The following is a 12,859-nucleotide window of genomic DNA, read 5'->3' as shown; positions in this document are numbered from 1 at the left end:
GGATTTCAGCGCTGCCTTGCACATCTGGCCAGCGGAGCCTTGCGAGGAGGTGAGGGAAGGAGAAACTTTCCCAACCGCAGCATCCGATGTCAGCGGGTAGTTCCTAGGCAACCCTGACAAAAGAAAATGGATGGCGAGAGATGAAGAGGCTGGGCCGGAGTAATTGAGTAATTCGATAACGATCCGGCCCCTGAAATGGCTGCGAGCCCCGAGCATCATCCAGCCTCCTCTGGCTGCGCCGGCAGATTGGAGCGGACAGGCTGCCGGGGAGGGAGCTGACAGAAGTCCTCGTCTTCACTCCTGCCAGAGTCAAAAGCAACAGAAAAGTTCATCGCCGTGTCACCCATCTGAATTGCATCCGGCTAGGTAAATTAATTACCTGGTATTTTTAGAGCAGGAGTAATTTAGGCGCTGGAGATGCTGCGGAGGCAAATGGACGTGGAGCTGATGCAGGGCTGGACCTGAGCTCTGGCAGGACACATCTTGCAAAAGCACCCAGAACGGCTCATTTTGGGAGCAAGAGCCGTTACTGCATCATTGTTTTGGTATACACAGCCACTGCTGGAGCCGCTGGTAGAAGTGAGGAGGCTGCTGGTGAGCACCATCCCCTGTCCACGGCAAGGGTGGAATTGCAGCCCAATGGCTGTGGCACCCGAGGGGAAATGCTAAAGAAGCCTCCAAATCCTTTGGAGCAAAAACTGGGATGGATTTGCCCCCCAGCATCATTGCTGCGTGGGTTAGGAGCAAAACCAAGGAGAAAGTCTCCCCATCCAGGAGCCGGTGATCCTGCAAGAGCTGTGTTGGTCTGTCCTGCCCTGTTTCACCCCAAACCAACCCAGGAAATCCCTTCTGATCCATAAGGTTTGGGTCACCCATCTCCTGCCTGGGGCATTCCCTACCCTGCGCCCTGAGCCCCACCAGCAGGTCCCCATGTCCCAGAGACGTGTCCCACCCTGCCCCTAAAGCCACCCCAAACACCTCCATGTGGCTCATGAAACCAAAGGGCCAAAACTTGGCCATGACCCCTGCAGCAAAGAAATGCTGGAGGAGCAATATAACCCAGCCGTGGAGAAGCAACCATCATATTTCTTGTATTTTTCTTGATTTTGGGTGTTTCCTTCCAACAGGAGGTGTGGTGTCCACGTAGCTGCAGGCACATACCATGCACGTGGTGCAAGTGCCTCCTTGGGGAAGGGGTAGAAGGTGTGATAGAGACAGAAAATAAAAGCATTGCTGCAAACCTGTGGGGAAGACCATTTGGAGGATTTAAGAGATTTTCTTCTTCTCCAATGCTACATGTTTTCCTTCCTTTGGAGGGAAAGCATCAAGAACCGAGTTTTATTTCATGCCCAAAGGGCTGTCAGAGGTGAAGTCTGGTAGTTTTTGAGAAGGTGGCTTGGTCAACGAGAATTGACCAAATTCAACGAGAATTGACCCTGCAAAATGAACAGCCTTCCCAGTCCTTATCTCCTCTCACCTCTCTACCAAGGTCCCAGCTCAAAACCATGGGGCTTTCCAAGCCACCAGCACCTTCTCTACAGCCCCTTTGGAGGTAAATGCAAGAACTTGCTGCTGCTGAGCTGCCAGCAGGAGTGAAACCACCCCTAAAATTGTGTCATGGGGCAGAGAAACCCACCAAAAATGAGCTCTGGGGGAGAGGAAGAGCTGTTTGCTACAGGGTTATGGTGAGATGGAGAAGGGGCAGTCCTGAATTTCCAGCCACCACAGCCCTGAAAATGCACATTGAGTCTTAGAGGTTATTAAAGACAGGCCAAAACAACCCAGAAAGTCCCTTTTTGCCCATCTATGGACCTACAGTGCCTCCATGTCCCACTCCTCTCTGCAGCCATGGTGATGGAGACATTAAATAGGACCACGCACGGCATTGCCTTCGCCTCCCTGAGCCAGCCAAAAGTTTCGTGTTGGTATTTGGGGCGTGCTTTTTGCTTTCAAGGCTTCTGGTCTACCATGACCACGAGATGCTGTGTCTTATTTTTCCCAGTAGTGGAACGGTTGCGGTGATGAAATTTTAATAAGATCTTCTTCAGCTGCCCACATTCAGACTTAAATGATGATTCACAGAAGGAAATTGAGCTCGGCAACTGCAAGAGAGGCTGCGGAGAGGTGGGAAGGTGTCCTGCTCCTGGAGAGACAGACGCACAAGGGGTACCAGTGAGGACGCTCGTGACAAAGCCTGCATTTTTTACAAGTTTGGTAATTTGGGGAGAAACTTCGGGGAGTTTGGGTCATATTCCACTCTGCCTCAGATGAGTTCCCAACAGTGTCCTTTCTCCGGGGTCAAAGGTTATTTTTATGCTGTGATATTTTTAATTTTTGCAGCAAAATCTATGCTTTGAGCTCTGCAAAAAGCAAAGCAGGGATTAGCAAGCTGTGGTAGCCAGCCGGGGACAGCGAAAACAGCGTTTAAAGCAGACCGATAGAGATGTACCAGACAGTTTGACTTCTTTCATCTTTTTGTTTTTCTTTAGTGTTGTTTTCTCTTTCCTATTTTCCCCTAATAAAATCACCGTGAAGACTCCATGTCTGGCATGCAGATTTGCCTCCTGCAGGACACTGTCCTGCACCGACCCTACCGAAAAGCGAAGCACTTTATGGGTAAATAGCTACAGAAATACACCCCATCATCTGCTGATGGCACAGGAGATGGAGGTGGGTTTCCCTGCCTGGCTCTGGTGGTGACCTGCAGGATGATGGGAAATGCATTTGCCCTCATGCTCCAGCTTCCTTCCTGGAAAGGAAAAGGAAAATAAAAAGAAAAAAAGAAAACAGAAAAAAAGAAAAAGTAAAAAGAAAAAAGGAAAAAGGAAAAAGGAAAAGGAAAAGAAAAAGGAAAAGAAAAAGGAAAAGAAAAAGGAAAAGAAAAAGGAAAAGGAAAAGGAAAAGGAAAAGGAAAAGGAAAAGGAAAAGGAAAAGGAAAGGAAAAGGAAAAGGAAAAGGAAAAGGAAAAGGAAAAGGAAAAGGAAAAGGAAAAGGAAAAGGAAAAGGAAAAGGAAAAGGAAAAGGAAAAGGAAAAGGAAAAGGAAAAGGAAAAGGAAAAGGAAAAGGAAAAGGAAAAGGAAAAGAAAAGAAAAAGAAAAAGAAAAAGAAAAAGAAAAAGAAAAAGAAAAAGAAAAGAAAGAAAAAGAAAAAGAAAAAGAAAAAGAAAAAGAAAAAGAAAAAGAAAAAGAAAAAGAAAAAGAAAAAGAAAAAGAAAAAGAAAGAAAAAGGGAAAGAAGAAGAAGGAAAGGAAAGGAAAGGAAAGGAAAGGAAAGGAAAGGAAAGGAAAGGAAAGGAAAGGAAAGGAAAGGAAAGGAAAGGAAAGGAAAGGAAAGGAAAGGAAAGGAAAGGAAGGAAAGGAAAGAAAGGAAAGGAAAGGAAAGGAAAGGAAAGGAAAGGAAAGGAAAGGAAAGGAAAGGAAAGGAAAGGAAAGGAAAGGAAAGGAAAGGAAAGGAAAGAAAGGAAAGGAAAGGAAAGGAAAGGAAAGGAAAGGAAAGGAAAGGAAAAAGGAAAGGAAAGGAAAGGAAAGGAAAGGAAAGATGCATTTAGATGGGGTCATTGGGCAGCAGGACTGACTTTTGAGGAAGCCCCATGTTACAGCCCCTTTCCTTCAAATTTTGTGTGGCTTTAGGGTGGTCTTGATTGCTTTTCACCTGGCACCTTTGCAGTCACAGGGATGATCCGTTTCTAGCCTGGCTGCCCAGGAAATCAGTGCATTAAGCACTAAGTCCTTCCCTGCTTTTTGGTCTGGTCTTGCGTCCTGTTCCTCCAAGACCTTTGGGATCCACCACCACCATATCTCCCGAAACAAGGACAGATTCAACCCCAAGTGCATGAAGATGAACCCACGCTTGCCACCTTCCCATGCAAAGCTGCCAAACTGACAAACACTCCCTCAGGGTCCCACAGGACTTCCTGGCATGGGGGCCAGCCCTTTCCCAGTGTCCCCAAGCCGCCCCATTGCAGCCGCCAACCAAGAAGAGCTGACCACCCATTCCCAACGATTCAGAGCATGCACAACCCATGGGCACAGCCTGAAGTAATTGCAGTGGGTACAAACTACAAGCTGCCGTGTTCTCCCTCCATCACACACGCTCTCCTTTCAGCCCCAAGAAACCCTCAGTGAGAGGGGACGACCACCCCACCACAAGGGACAGACCTGTTGAGGTGGAGCAGCATCACTGCTGTGAAGGCAGCTGCACAGACCTTGCCCCCTCCCAAAATGCAGTCTTCATATAGTTCAGTTCACTACAGAAATGCCCTGAGAAGACCCCACCACCTCTGGGAGAAAGTGGGCTTTAAGATGGCTTAGTCGATCTACTTTAACACCACTCCTTTCCCTATCCTATATTCCCTTCCCGAGTATCTGAATTATGGGTTCCTAGGTTTTGGCAGTAGCAGGGCTTCAGTTTTGACCTGAAGACCTGAAACTGCTGGAGGTGATCAGGGCCATGAGGTCCTCATGTCAGAGGGGTGCCTTGGTTTCTGGGGTGCCCGCTTTTTCCCTACCTTCAGACCTAGGGGATGCCATACCCAAACCCCATGCCAGGAGCAATGCTGCCCTAATGATCCCCAAACAGGTGACAACTGAGCCCAAAATGCCACCCAGGACATTTCCAGCGGATTCCCCCAGCCCTTTTAAAACTCTCCTCTACCTCAACGAGACCTGGGATGGTGACATCCCCCTCTGAGGCAGAGGGCCACCTATTTTCGAGTGCTCCCACACATTTCATAAAGAACCCGTTGGCCATGTCAGCACCCAAAGCCCCCATCCCAGATGCATCTACAAGCTCAACCCTTTTCTTTCATCCCCAGCCCCACAAAATTGGGGAAGGAGGTGGGAGGGTTGTCCCTAACCCAGTCTGAAGCATGTAGGCCTGCCAGTGGTCTGAGGCCAACAGGGTCCAAGGGTCTCCTGAGCTTTCTGCAGGGACCGCAGCCAATATCTGAAGCCTCCGGGGAGCAAGAAGATGCAGACCACATCTCTCCAAGGAGGCACAAGGGGACAGAAACACCCCAGGCACAAAGCCTTCCTCCACAGGGGTTGAGGTGGAGCCACCTCATCCGAGGTGCTCAGTCCAACCGAGGCATTGCGTGCACCTTAAAAAGCTTTAGGTAACTTCTTCCAAGCTTCAGGGCTGTGGTACCACCTGGTCCACCAATGCTCATTAAGACACCAGCTACCGGTGCTGACTCAAGCCCTTCTCGCCCCACCAAGGCCGAGGAAAGGCAGGACACGACCTGAGGGAGCCGAAGGTTGCTGAGAATCAGCACTCGCCTATCTGCAACGAGAGCAAAGGGAAATCATTTTTAATGGAGCTCCACCACCAGGGACCCTTTGGAAATAGCTCCCATCCATCACTGCTTCCTCGCCACGCAAGGTGAGCTGAAGGTTTTCGGCAGCACCGGGGACCTGGCAGCCCTTAGAGGAAGCTCATCCCGCTACAATAAATGGGTCTGCAAGAGTTTGCTGGAGCTAGAGGAGCGAGGACTGCGGGCCGTGGCTTCCCTCGCTCTTGCCGGGAAGGAGCAGGGTGGTGGTTCCTTCCGACGGTGTTTCCCTTCCAGGTTTTTGCATGGACTTCTGCAAGCAGGTTTGGTGACCAAAGGCTCCATGGATTTGCCTTCCAGGTCTCATTGAAGGAGGGGAAATGGAGACGTCAGTCCAGGAGATGGAAGCTTCAAGTGAAAATGAAAAGAGTGAATTGCTGGAGCGATGGGACCGATGTGTCTCAGCCAACAGCTGGCGGTGGTCAAGGGGAAAATGTTCTACCAGGGATTGAAGCCAACTGGGAGCTCCCACTGTCACCAGTCGCAGGTGATGGGCAGCAACTTCAAGGGCTGGGTGAGAAGCTCAGAGATGCTCATCCAAGAAGATCACAGCTCCGTTTCTCCAAAAAGCACCCGTGACCACTGCTGTGATCCAGGAGCGAGAACGTCTCCTCACCGTCACTCCGAGCCCACCCAGAGTGACTTCTGGCTGCCACGACCTTTGTGGGGGGCTCAGAGGGCTTTCCCCGGGTGGGATTTGTTCCTTCCCTGGTCCACCAGGAGCCCCCAGCCCAGCCTTGGGAGGATCCTTCACCAGGAACCTGACTTCTTGGGATGCCCCAGCCCAGGACCGCATGTTTCCAGCAGGGAGATCTCCATCCCCGTCCTCTTGGCAGCACAAACCCATTTCTGCTCGCAAACCAGCACCGTGAGGCATTGCAGGAGACCTCACTGATCCCACCAGGACTGGAGCAATACTGGGACCACTGGACTGGGTTTCTTTTCTTGGCTGCTGCCTCGGGGCAATCTGAGTTAATTCTGCTGGACCTCAGGGGGTCTGGAGAGTTTTTGGGGCTTTAGGGCACTACACTGGGGAAAACCCTGCCAAGCTGCTGCAGCAGCCCCAGGCATCAAAGAGAAGCCCAAATGATTGGGATAACGCTGCTCATTGCTGCTCATCAATGCTGAAAACAGGCATCCTTAGGGGCCACAAAAACCTTCTGCATTTAAAATACCCTCGCAGGGAGTGCTCAGCTACCTGGAGGAGCGGGGGAAACGTGTCTGCGTGATCCTGCAAAGTCCCAGCGCTGACGACAGCCCCGTTTTCGGGTGACTCTCAGCGGGTCGTCGGGTTCAGAGGTCTTTTTTGCCCCCCTTTTCCTCTTTCTGAATGGGGAGAGGCACCGCCGGCCCCGTGACGTTGCCAGCTCCCTCTGATTTCATTTTAATGAAATCATGCCCAAACGAAGGCTCCACGTCTGGAGTTACGACTCAAACCCCGTGATCACTCATTTTTATATATACACAAGGGAGGGGAAAAGCGTTTCCATAGAGAGAAAAAATATCACAGCCCTCTTAATAACAATAAAAGAAAAGCGAGGGTGCAGAAGTTCAGGGGAAGGCGCCTGATGCCTCTCTCCTCGGAGTGAGACAGCCGAGCGAGCAGCAGCCCCTTCCCATCCCGAGCACCGAGGACTGCCAGGTGAGTGCCTGGATTTCATTTATTAACCAGCAGCCGGCTTCATTTGCACAAACTTTAAATATTTCATTTCTTTCCTTGGGAGATCAGGTTCCACGTTTCTCTGCAAGGAAAAAAAGAAAAAAAGAGCAGGGTAGGGAAAAGCAGTTGAAAATACTGTAAGAGACTCCCCGCCACCACCACCAGTGAAATATCTTTTGGGTTATTATAACAATTTTTGGAGGTAGATCAGGCAGGGGAAGGGTTTGGAAATCTGGAAGTGGGGACACAAATCGCTGCTGATGTTAAAGGGGCGAGGGGAGAGGAGGGCACAGCCCCGTCCACGTCGGTTCAGCCTGGATTTCGGAGCCCTGGGAATCAGCATCATCAGGAGGCATTCGTTAGGGAAGCAAAAGTGGCATCAGACAGAAAGTTTTAAAAGTCTTACAGGTCTCATCCGCTCCGTTATTTTACTCCAGACTTACTTTTTGATGGGGAAAAAAAAAAAAAAAAAAAAAAAAACTCAGCTTAATGCGGTGCCTTTGCTGCCGAGGAGCAAATAGCTTCGTCCCCAGTTTGCCAGAGCTGCCCCGCTGGAGTGATTTACTTTTCTCCCCGAAGCCAAGAGGCAGAGCTGTCCTGCCGGGGCTGCTGGCTCCATCTCACCGTAATGCCTGGAAATCGCTCACGGGCGTCCCGGCAATTTCCACCCGCGGGTCACCCTCCGGCAGCAGCAGATTTAACTCCGACTTGCTCAGCTCTGCCGCAGGCAGGTTTTTCTTCTTTTCCTGCTTTTTTTGGGAGGTGAGGGGGATCCACTTTCAGCTTTTTCTAGAAGCAATCCAAAAAAACTTTCTGGCAGGGGAGTAAAACCCCTGTGAAAATATGTATATATATTAAAAAGTAGCTGTTGCTCTCTGGACGCTGAATTTCCTTGCTGCTTTGCCTTGCTTTTTGTCCTGCCTTTTCCCTTGCTCAGCTGAGGGTCCCAAAGAGTTTTGCTGAGCAGCAAATGCCCATGGAGCCAAACCGCCCATTTCAGTACCGGGGGGAGGCAAGGCAGCGGGGAGATGCTGCTCGGAGAGGGCAGCGGCTTCGCAAAGCAGCTCAGCTCCCCGCCAGCAGCGCTCTCAGAGCCCTTCCCGCTATTCGGGTGGCAGCTTGGCGACATGCACGGTCCCCGGGGGAGCAGGGGCTGCAGGCAGGGGTGAGGAAGGATGGAGGTTTCTAAGTTCATGCCTTGATCTCCCCTATCCTGCTAGCAGGGACCACAAGGAGTTTGCTGGGGTGGCTGCATCATCTGGGGCTGAAATGCATCTGCTTTGGGGCGGAAGAAAGATGCTTGTCCTATTAAGCTTTTGCAAGCAAATGCTAAGCCCCAGGATTTAAATTTCAGATTTGGGGCTGAAGGAAGGAGAGCTTCAGGCTCCAGATCTCCATCACAGGGGTGTTGTGTGCCTGGGATTGGTTTTGATCCCCATCCTACAGCACTGATTTTGCCAGCACTGCCTGGGTCTTTTTCTAACCATCTCCTGTCTGGAGACAGGGCAGAGCTAAGGGGACAAATCTGCCCCAACCTCTCCCTGAGAGGGGCAACGAGGGCAGAGCTAACAGGGGGTGAACATGCCCTTATCTCCACCAAACTGCCAGCAAAGGGCAAAGAGACACCGATTTAGAGGCTGTGACTCGGTAGCAGGAGAGCAGGTACAAGGCTCCTGGAGATAAGGGGGTGATCGGATTTTGGGGGACATCCACCCTAGAAGGACCCAAGCGAGGTTTCCCCACCCAAGGGGACTTCTGCACCTTGTCGTGCGGTGAGCTTGCCACAAGATGGGGCCAGATGATTGGGAATGGCAGCCCACCTCCAGCCCTCGGTGGGGACACTCGTCTGCCCTCGGTAAAGGCAAAGACCCCCCCGGAAAATCCCCTGTGGACTTTTAGGGGGCCCTACGGAGCAGATGGGTGGGTGTATAGGGAGATGGGTTGCTTCCCAGAGAGGCAGGACTTGGAGACAGGGAGGTTTTGCACAGCACGGGGGTTATTCCAAGATTTTCAGCCTCCTTGGGGCCCCAAAACGACCGTATTTTGAGCAGGGAGTGATGCTGCTGTCATGATGTTGGAGGTGCCCCAAGGTCCCCCAGACAGGGCTGTCCGTGGGGGAACTCCATGCCATCAGATGGGGCAACCTGTCCTGCACCCGGGGTGGAGGGGTCCTGGTGATGGAGCCATGGGGTAAAGGGGAACCCCAGAGCAGGGCTGGAGAGGGGACACAGGGACTTCATGTAGGATGGGTGGCAGATCACCCCCAGTACCAGAGCCCCCTGTACCTGGCTTGCCATGACCTTTTCAGACCAGCCTGGGGGAGTGGTTGGGACAGGCAATTCTTCAAAGAGCACAGAAACGTCTCTGGTGGCTTCAGGTGGACCAGAGAGGAGCTGGAAGGAAAACTCACCTTTACACCAACTGGTGGCACACACAGTGGAGGCATTAGCAAGGTGGAGAGGGCTTCACGGGGACTGCAACAGGATTGCCCCAATGAGGTGCCCACAGGAGAAACAAGTTCTCCTGCAACAGGCAGTTGCATTTCAACAAGGAGATGGCCAAATCCCCTCCTCCACAGAGGTTTCAGCCTTGCAAAGCACCTGGGAGATCCCACCTCACACCCAGTACCCCCCCAAAAAAAGGGTTTGGGCATTGCATCTTGGAGGAGGAGGCCCCGAGGCAGCTCATTCCCCTAAGCATTAGCTGGGACCTTGGGTGGGATCTGGGAGGTGAACCCAGGAGGCTGGGACATGGGAGGACGGGGGGACAGTGGTGCTGGGCCCCCTGGGGAAGCTTATGTCCATCTCTGCCCTCCCCTCGGTCTCTCCGCCGGGCAGGCCACCGCCATGCCCCACGCCAAGCTGCTGCTCCTCCTCGCCCTCCTCTGTGCCACCGAGACCAGCCGGGCCCTCCGCCTCTACAACGCCGCCTCCATCTTCAGCTGCCTCAACGCGGCCCTCGCTGAGGCCCAGAAGAGCCTCCCGGAGGAAAACGCCGTCTTGGACAAGCGTGGCTACGACTACCACCCATCAGAGGAGGCGTCCAAGGAGGAGGAGGAGGAGGCAGAGGAAGACAGAGGGAAAAGGACATTCCCTGGGGAAGGCCATTACAAATACACCTCCCAGGCGCAGGTGAAGGGGAAGACGTACCAGAACCGGGCCAAGAGCGACCGCCGCACCAAGGTCACCCTCTCCCTCGACGTCCCCACCAACATCATGAACATCCTCTTCAACATCGCCAAAGCCAAGAACTTGCGGGCGAAGGCCGCGGCCAACGCGCACCTCATGGCCCAAATCGGGCGGCGAAAGTGACCCCCGTGGGGCCGGGGGGACTCGGAGCAGAGCTGGGCACACGGGGCCACCACCCGGCCCCGGCCTGCCGGCCAGAGGGGACTGACAGCCGTGTACGATAGCAGTATTGTATATTTTTGACCCATAGAGCTACCTAACTTTCATATCTCTTCTTCCTCCTTCTCTCCTTCCCGATCTCCCCCCAATTCCTCCTCCTGGACATTTCCACACGTGGGGAAGAGGCTGGTGTCCGCAGCAGGGCAAGGGGACGTGTCACCGTGGGAAGGTCCCGATTAAAGCTACAGTCTCTTGAGTTTCCAACGCGTTGTTCTCCCGTCACCTCCCCCAGATGCTCATTCAGGGCCTTTCCAAAACCTCCCTCCAGCTCCACCTGGCCTATCTCAACCCAGGCCCTACTCTCTCCCACATCCCCCAACACACATCCCCGTACACAATCATTGCTGCATCAGGAAGGGAAAACCAAGACTGTCCAGGGGATCTCAGGAGGGATTTCCCAGTTTGTCCTGCTGGGCACTGTCTAGATTTTAAAGCCGGCCTGCAACCACCCATTTCCTCACCAACACCTTCAGCCAGGAGGCCATCACCCCCCATCCACGTAGTCCTTCAGGAGCATCTCCAGGATGCGGGGTGGCTTTGCCTCTCTCCGCCGTTGTTCGAGGTGAGTTTGGACCCCAAGAGTTGCAGGTTCCTCCCCAGCCACTTCAGACCCACCCTTGGGTCTGTCCGTGTTGTCCATCCCCACCATTCTGCATTTCCTGGCAGACCTCCGTGCAAATCCAGGTGCGTGAGGTCCCCCTTCACATCCCTGCCAAACCACCCTACTCAACCTGCTCCCCTTTGCCCACCTTCCATCAAGCCCCAGCTCACTCAGTGCCCACCCCTTCACCTTGGACTATTCATCCCTTCCTCCAAATCCCCTCCTCTCTTCACCTCCCAGCCCGCCTCCAAGATGATACTCCCATCTCCTTTCCTCCATCCCAGCATGTGGAGGGAAACTGGGGAGGTGGTGAGAAATTTGGCTCTCCTTCTCCAGGAGACATTTGCCAATAGCAGCCAACGTCTCCCACCAGCCTCATCCAGGGAGCCCCCCAGGTGGGACATTGCAGGGGACAGGTCTCTAGTGGAAGGGTTGGCAGACGGACCCACCAGACGTATGCAGGGACATAGATGGAGGCATCTCCTCTACATCCCTCCTCTGAGCACCCAGAGGAGGTAGCACAGCTGGATTCATCCCCAGCAAGCCCATGTTTGGGTGGCCAGAACTCCTAGTTGACCACAGCCCTGGGACTTAGGACCAGAATTTGAAGCCTGAAAAGAAAAAATCATATAAATACACCAGATCCTCCAGCATCTCCCCCTCGTACACACATCTCCAGCAGGCAACACACCAACATGCCAACAGCATCTCTGTGCCATGACCACCTCCTTCCTCCACCCTGGGGCTGAGGACGGACCAGTGAGGTCTTTCCTTGTTGCAGTCTCCTCTGGCCTTGAACTATATGGCCCTTTATATACATTTATATACAGCTTTATATATTTTATGGCCCAACAACCTACATGTCCATCCCCCGTCAGTACACTGAGCTCTTGTTCAGCAGTGCACAGTCGCTGTCCCGATTTTACACCTGGGGAAGCTGAGGCACAGTGCCCACATGCATCTGGCCAGGCAGGGCAGGACAGAGCAAGGTCAGACCTGGCCAGACACCCGGCCAGACGTGCTCGTGTCCCTTTGTGGGTTGGCCAGAGGTGTCCCAAGCTGTCTGGACTCAGCCTTTCCAATGCATCAGGCTGTCTATAGGAGCCTTTGCTCAGAGTTAAGAAGTCATTGCTCTGGGTGGATTTCCCCTCTGCTTCCCAGTGAGCTCCAGTAAAACACTGGCCCAGGCTGGGAAGAGGCTTTTCCCTACCACCAGCTCCCATGGGGACCTGCACCAGCCCTGGTCGGAGTCCACATGGCTGTGATGTTCCCAAAGGGATGGGACATGCTGGCCAGCAGCAGCTTAGATGAGGGGAATATCCCCAAGCTACTGCCTGGAAATCCAAACATCCCATCCCTAGGGCTCGCATTGGCTCTTTCTCCTGCTCCCCATTAACAAAACAATTAACACTGAAACCACACCATGGGAGCGGGTGGGCCCAAGGTGTTTGCTAGCACCAGGCTGTGCCTGCACGTGCAAAGCTGAGATGGGGCCAGCAGGTACCAGCTGATGGCAAGTGATGGGGAAAGCAGAGGTCCTCCGTCCCCACCTGCATCCCCCTGGGGGAGTCTCACCTGTACCCGGCGCTGCCGTGGACAAACCTTTCCAAAATTAACCCTCCTTCTTGCTTGGAGGGGACGAGACATAGGTAGAGGTCAGAGGAGCCAGATTTCCCGAGGAAGCTGGATGCAAACAGGAGCACTGAGGTCTCCACCAGCCACCGCCTGGGGCTGGGAGCGTGGGGATCCAAGGCTTAGGAAGGGCAGCCTTGCTGTTTGGGTGAGATGTGCAGTTTGGTGAAAGCCAGATGAGGATTTGGTCTTTCCTACCACTTTGTGCAGGGATGAAACCCCAAATCTGGT

At 53.0% G+C, this 12,859-nt stretch overlaps 1 protein-coding gene across 1 annotated transcript; it reads left to right on the top strand.

The window, feature by feature from the left end:
* The first annotated feature begins 6,418 nt into the window (after nucleotides 1-6,418).
* UCN3 (urocortin 3) lies at nucleotides 6,419-11,232 on the top strand. Its single transcript, XM_083815920.1, has 2 exons — nucleotides 6,419-6,970; nucleotides 9,826-11,232. The coding sequence occupies exon 2, from the start codon at nucleotides 9,835-9,837 to the stop codon at nucleotides 10,297-10,299; it is 465 nt and encodes a 154-aa protein (XP_083672046.1). The 5' UTR covers nucleotides 6,419-6,970; nucleotides 9,826-9,834; the 3' UTR covers nucleotides 10,300-11,232.
* Nucleotides 11,233-12,859: the final 1,627 nt, after the last annotated feature.

This window comes from Anser anser (assembly GCF_964211835.1).
Source record: "Anser anser genome assembly, chromosome: 1".
In the NCBI taxonomy this organism is placed as follows: domain Eukaryota; kingdom Metazoa; phylum Chordata; class Aves; order Anseriformes; family Anatidae; genus Anser; species Anser anser.
Note: the sequence above shows the minus strand (reverse complement) of the source record. Positions and strands in the feature narration are given on the sequence as shown.

Coding starts and splice junctions, on each gene's coding strand:
- UCN3 (XM_083815920.1), top strand. CDS start 9,835: ATGCCCCACGCCAAGCTGCTGCTCCTCCTCGCCCTCCTCTGTGCCACC.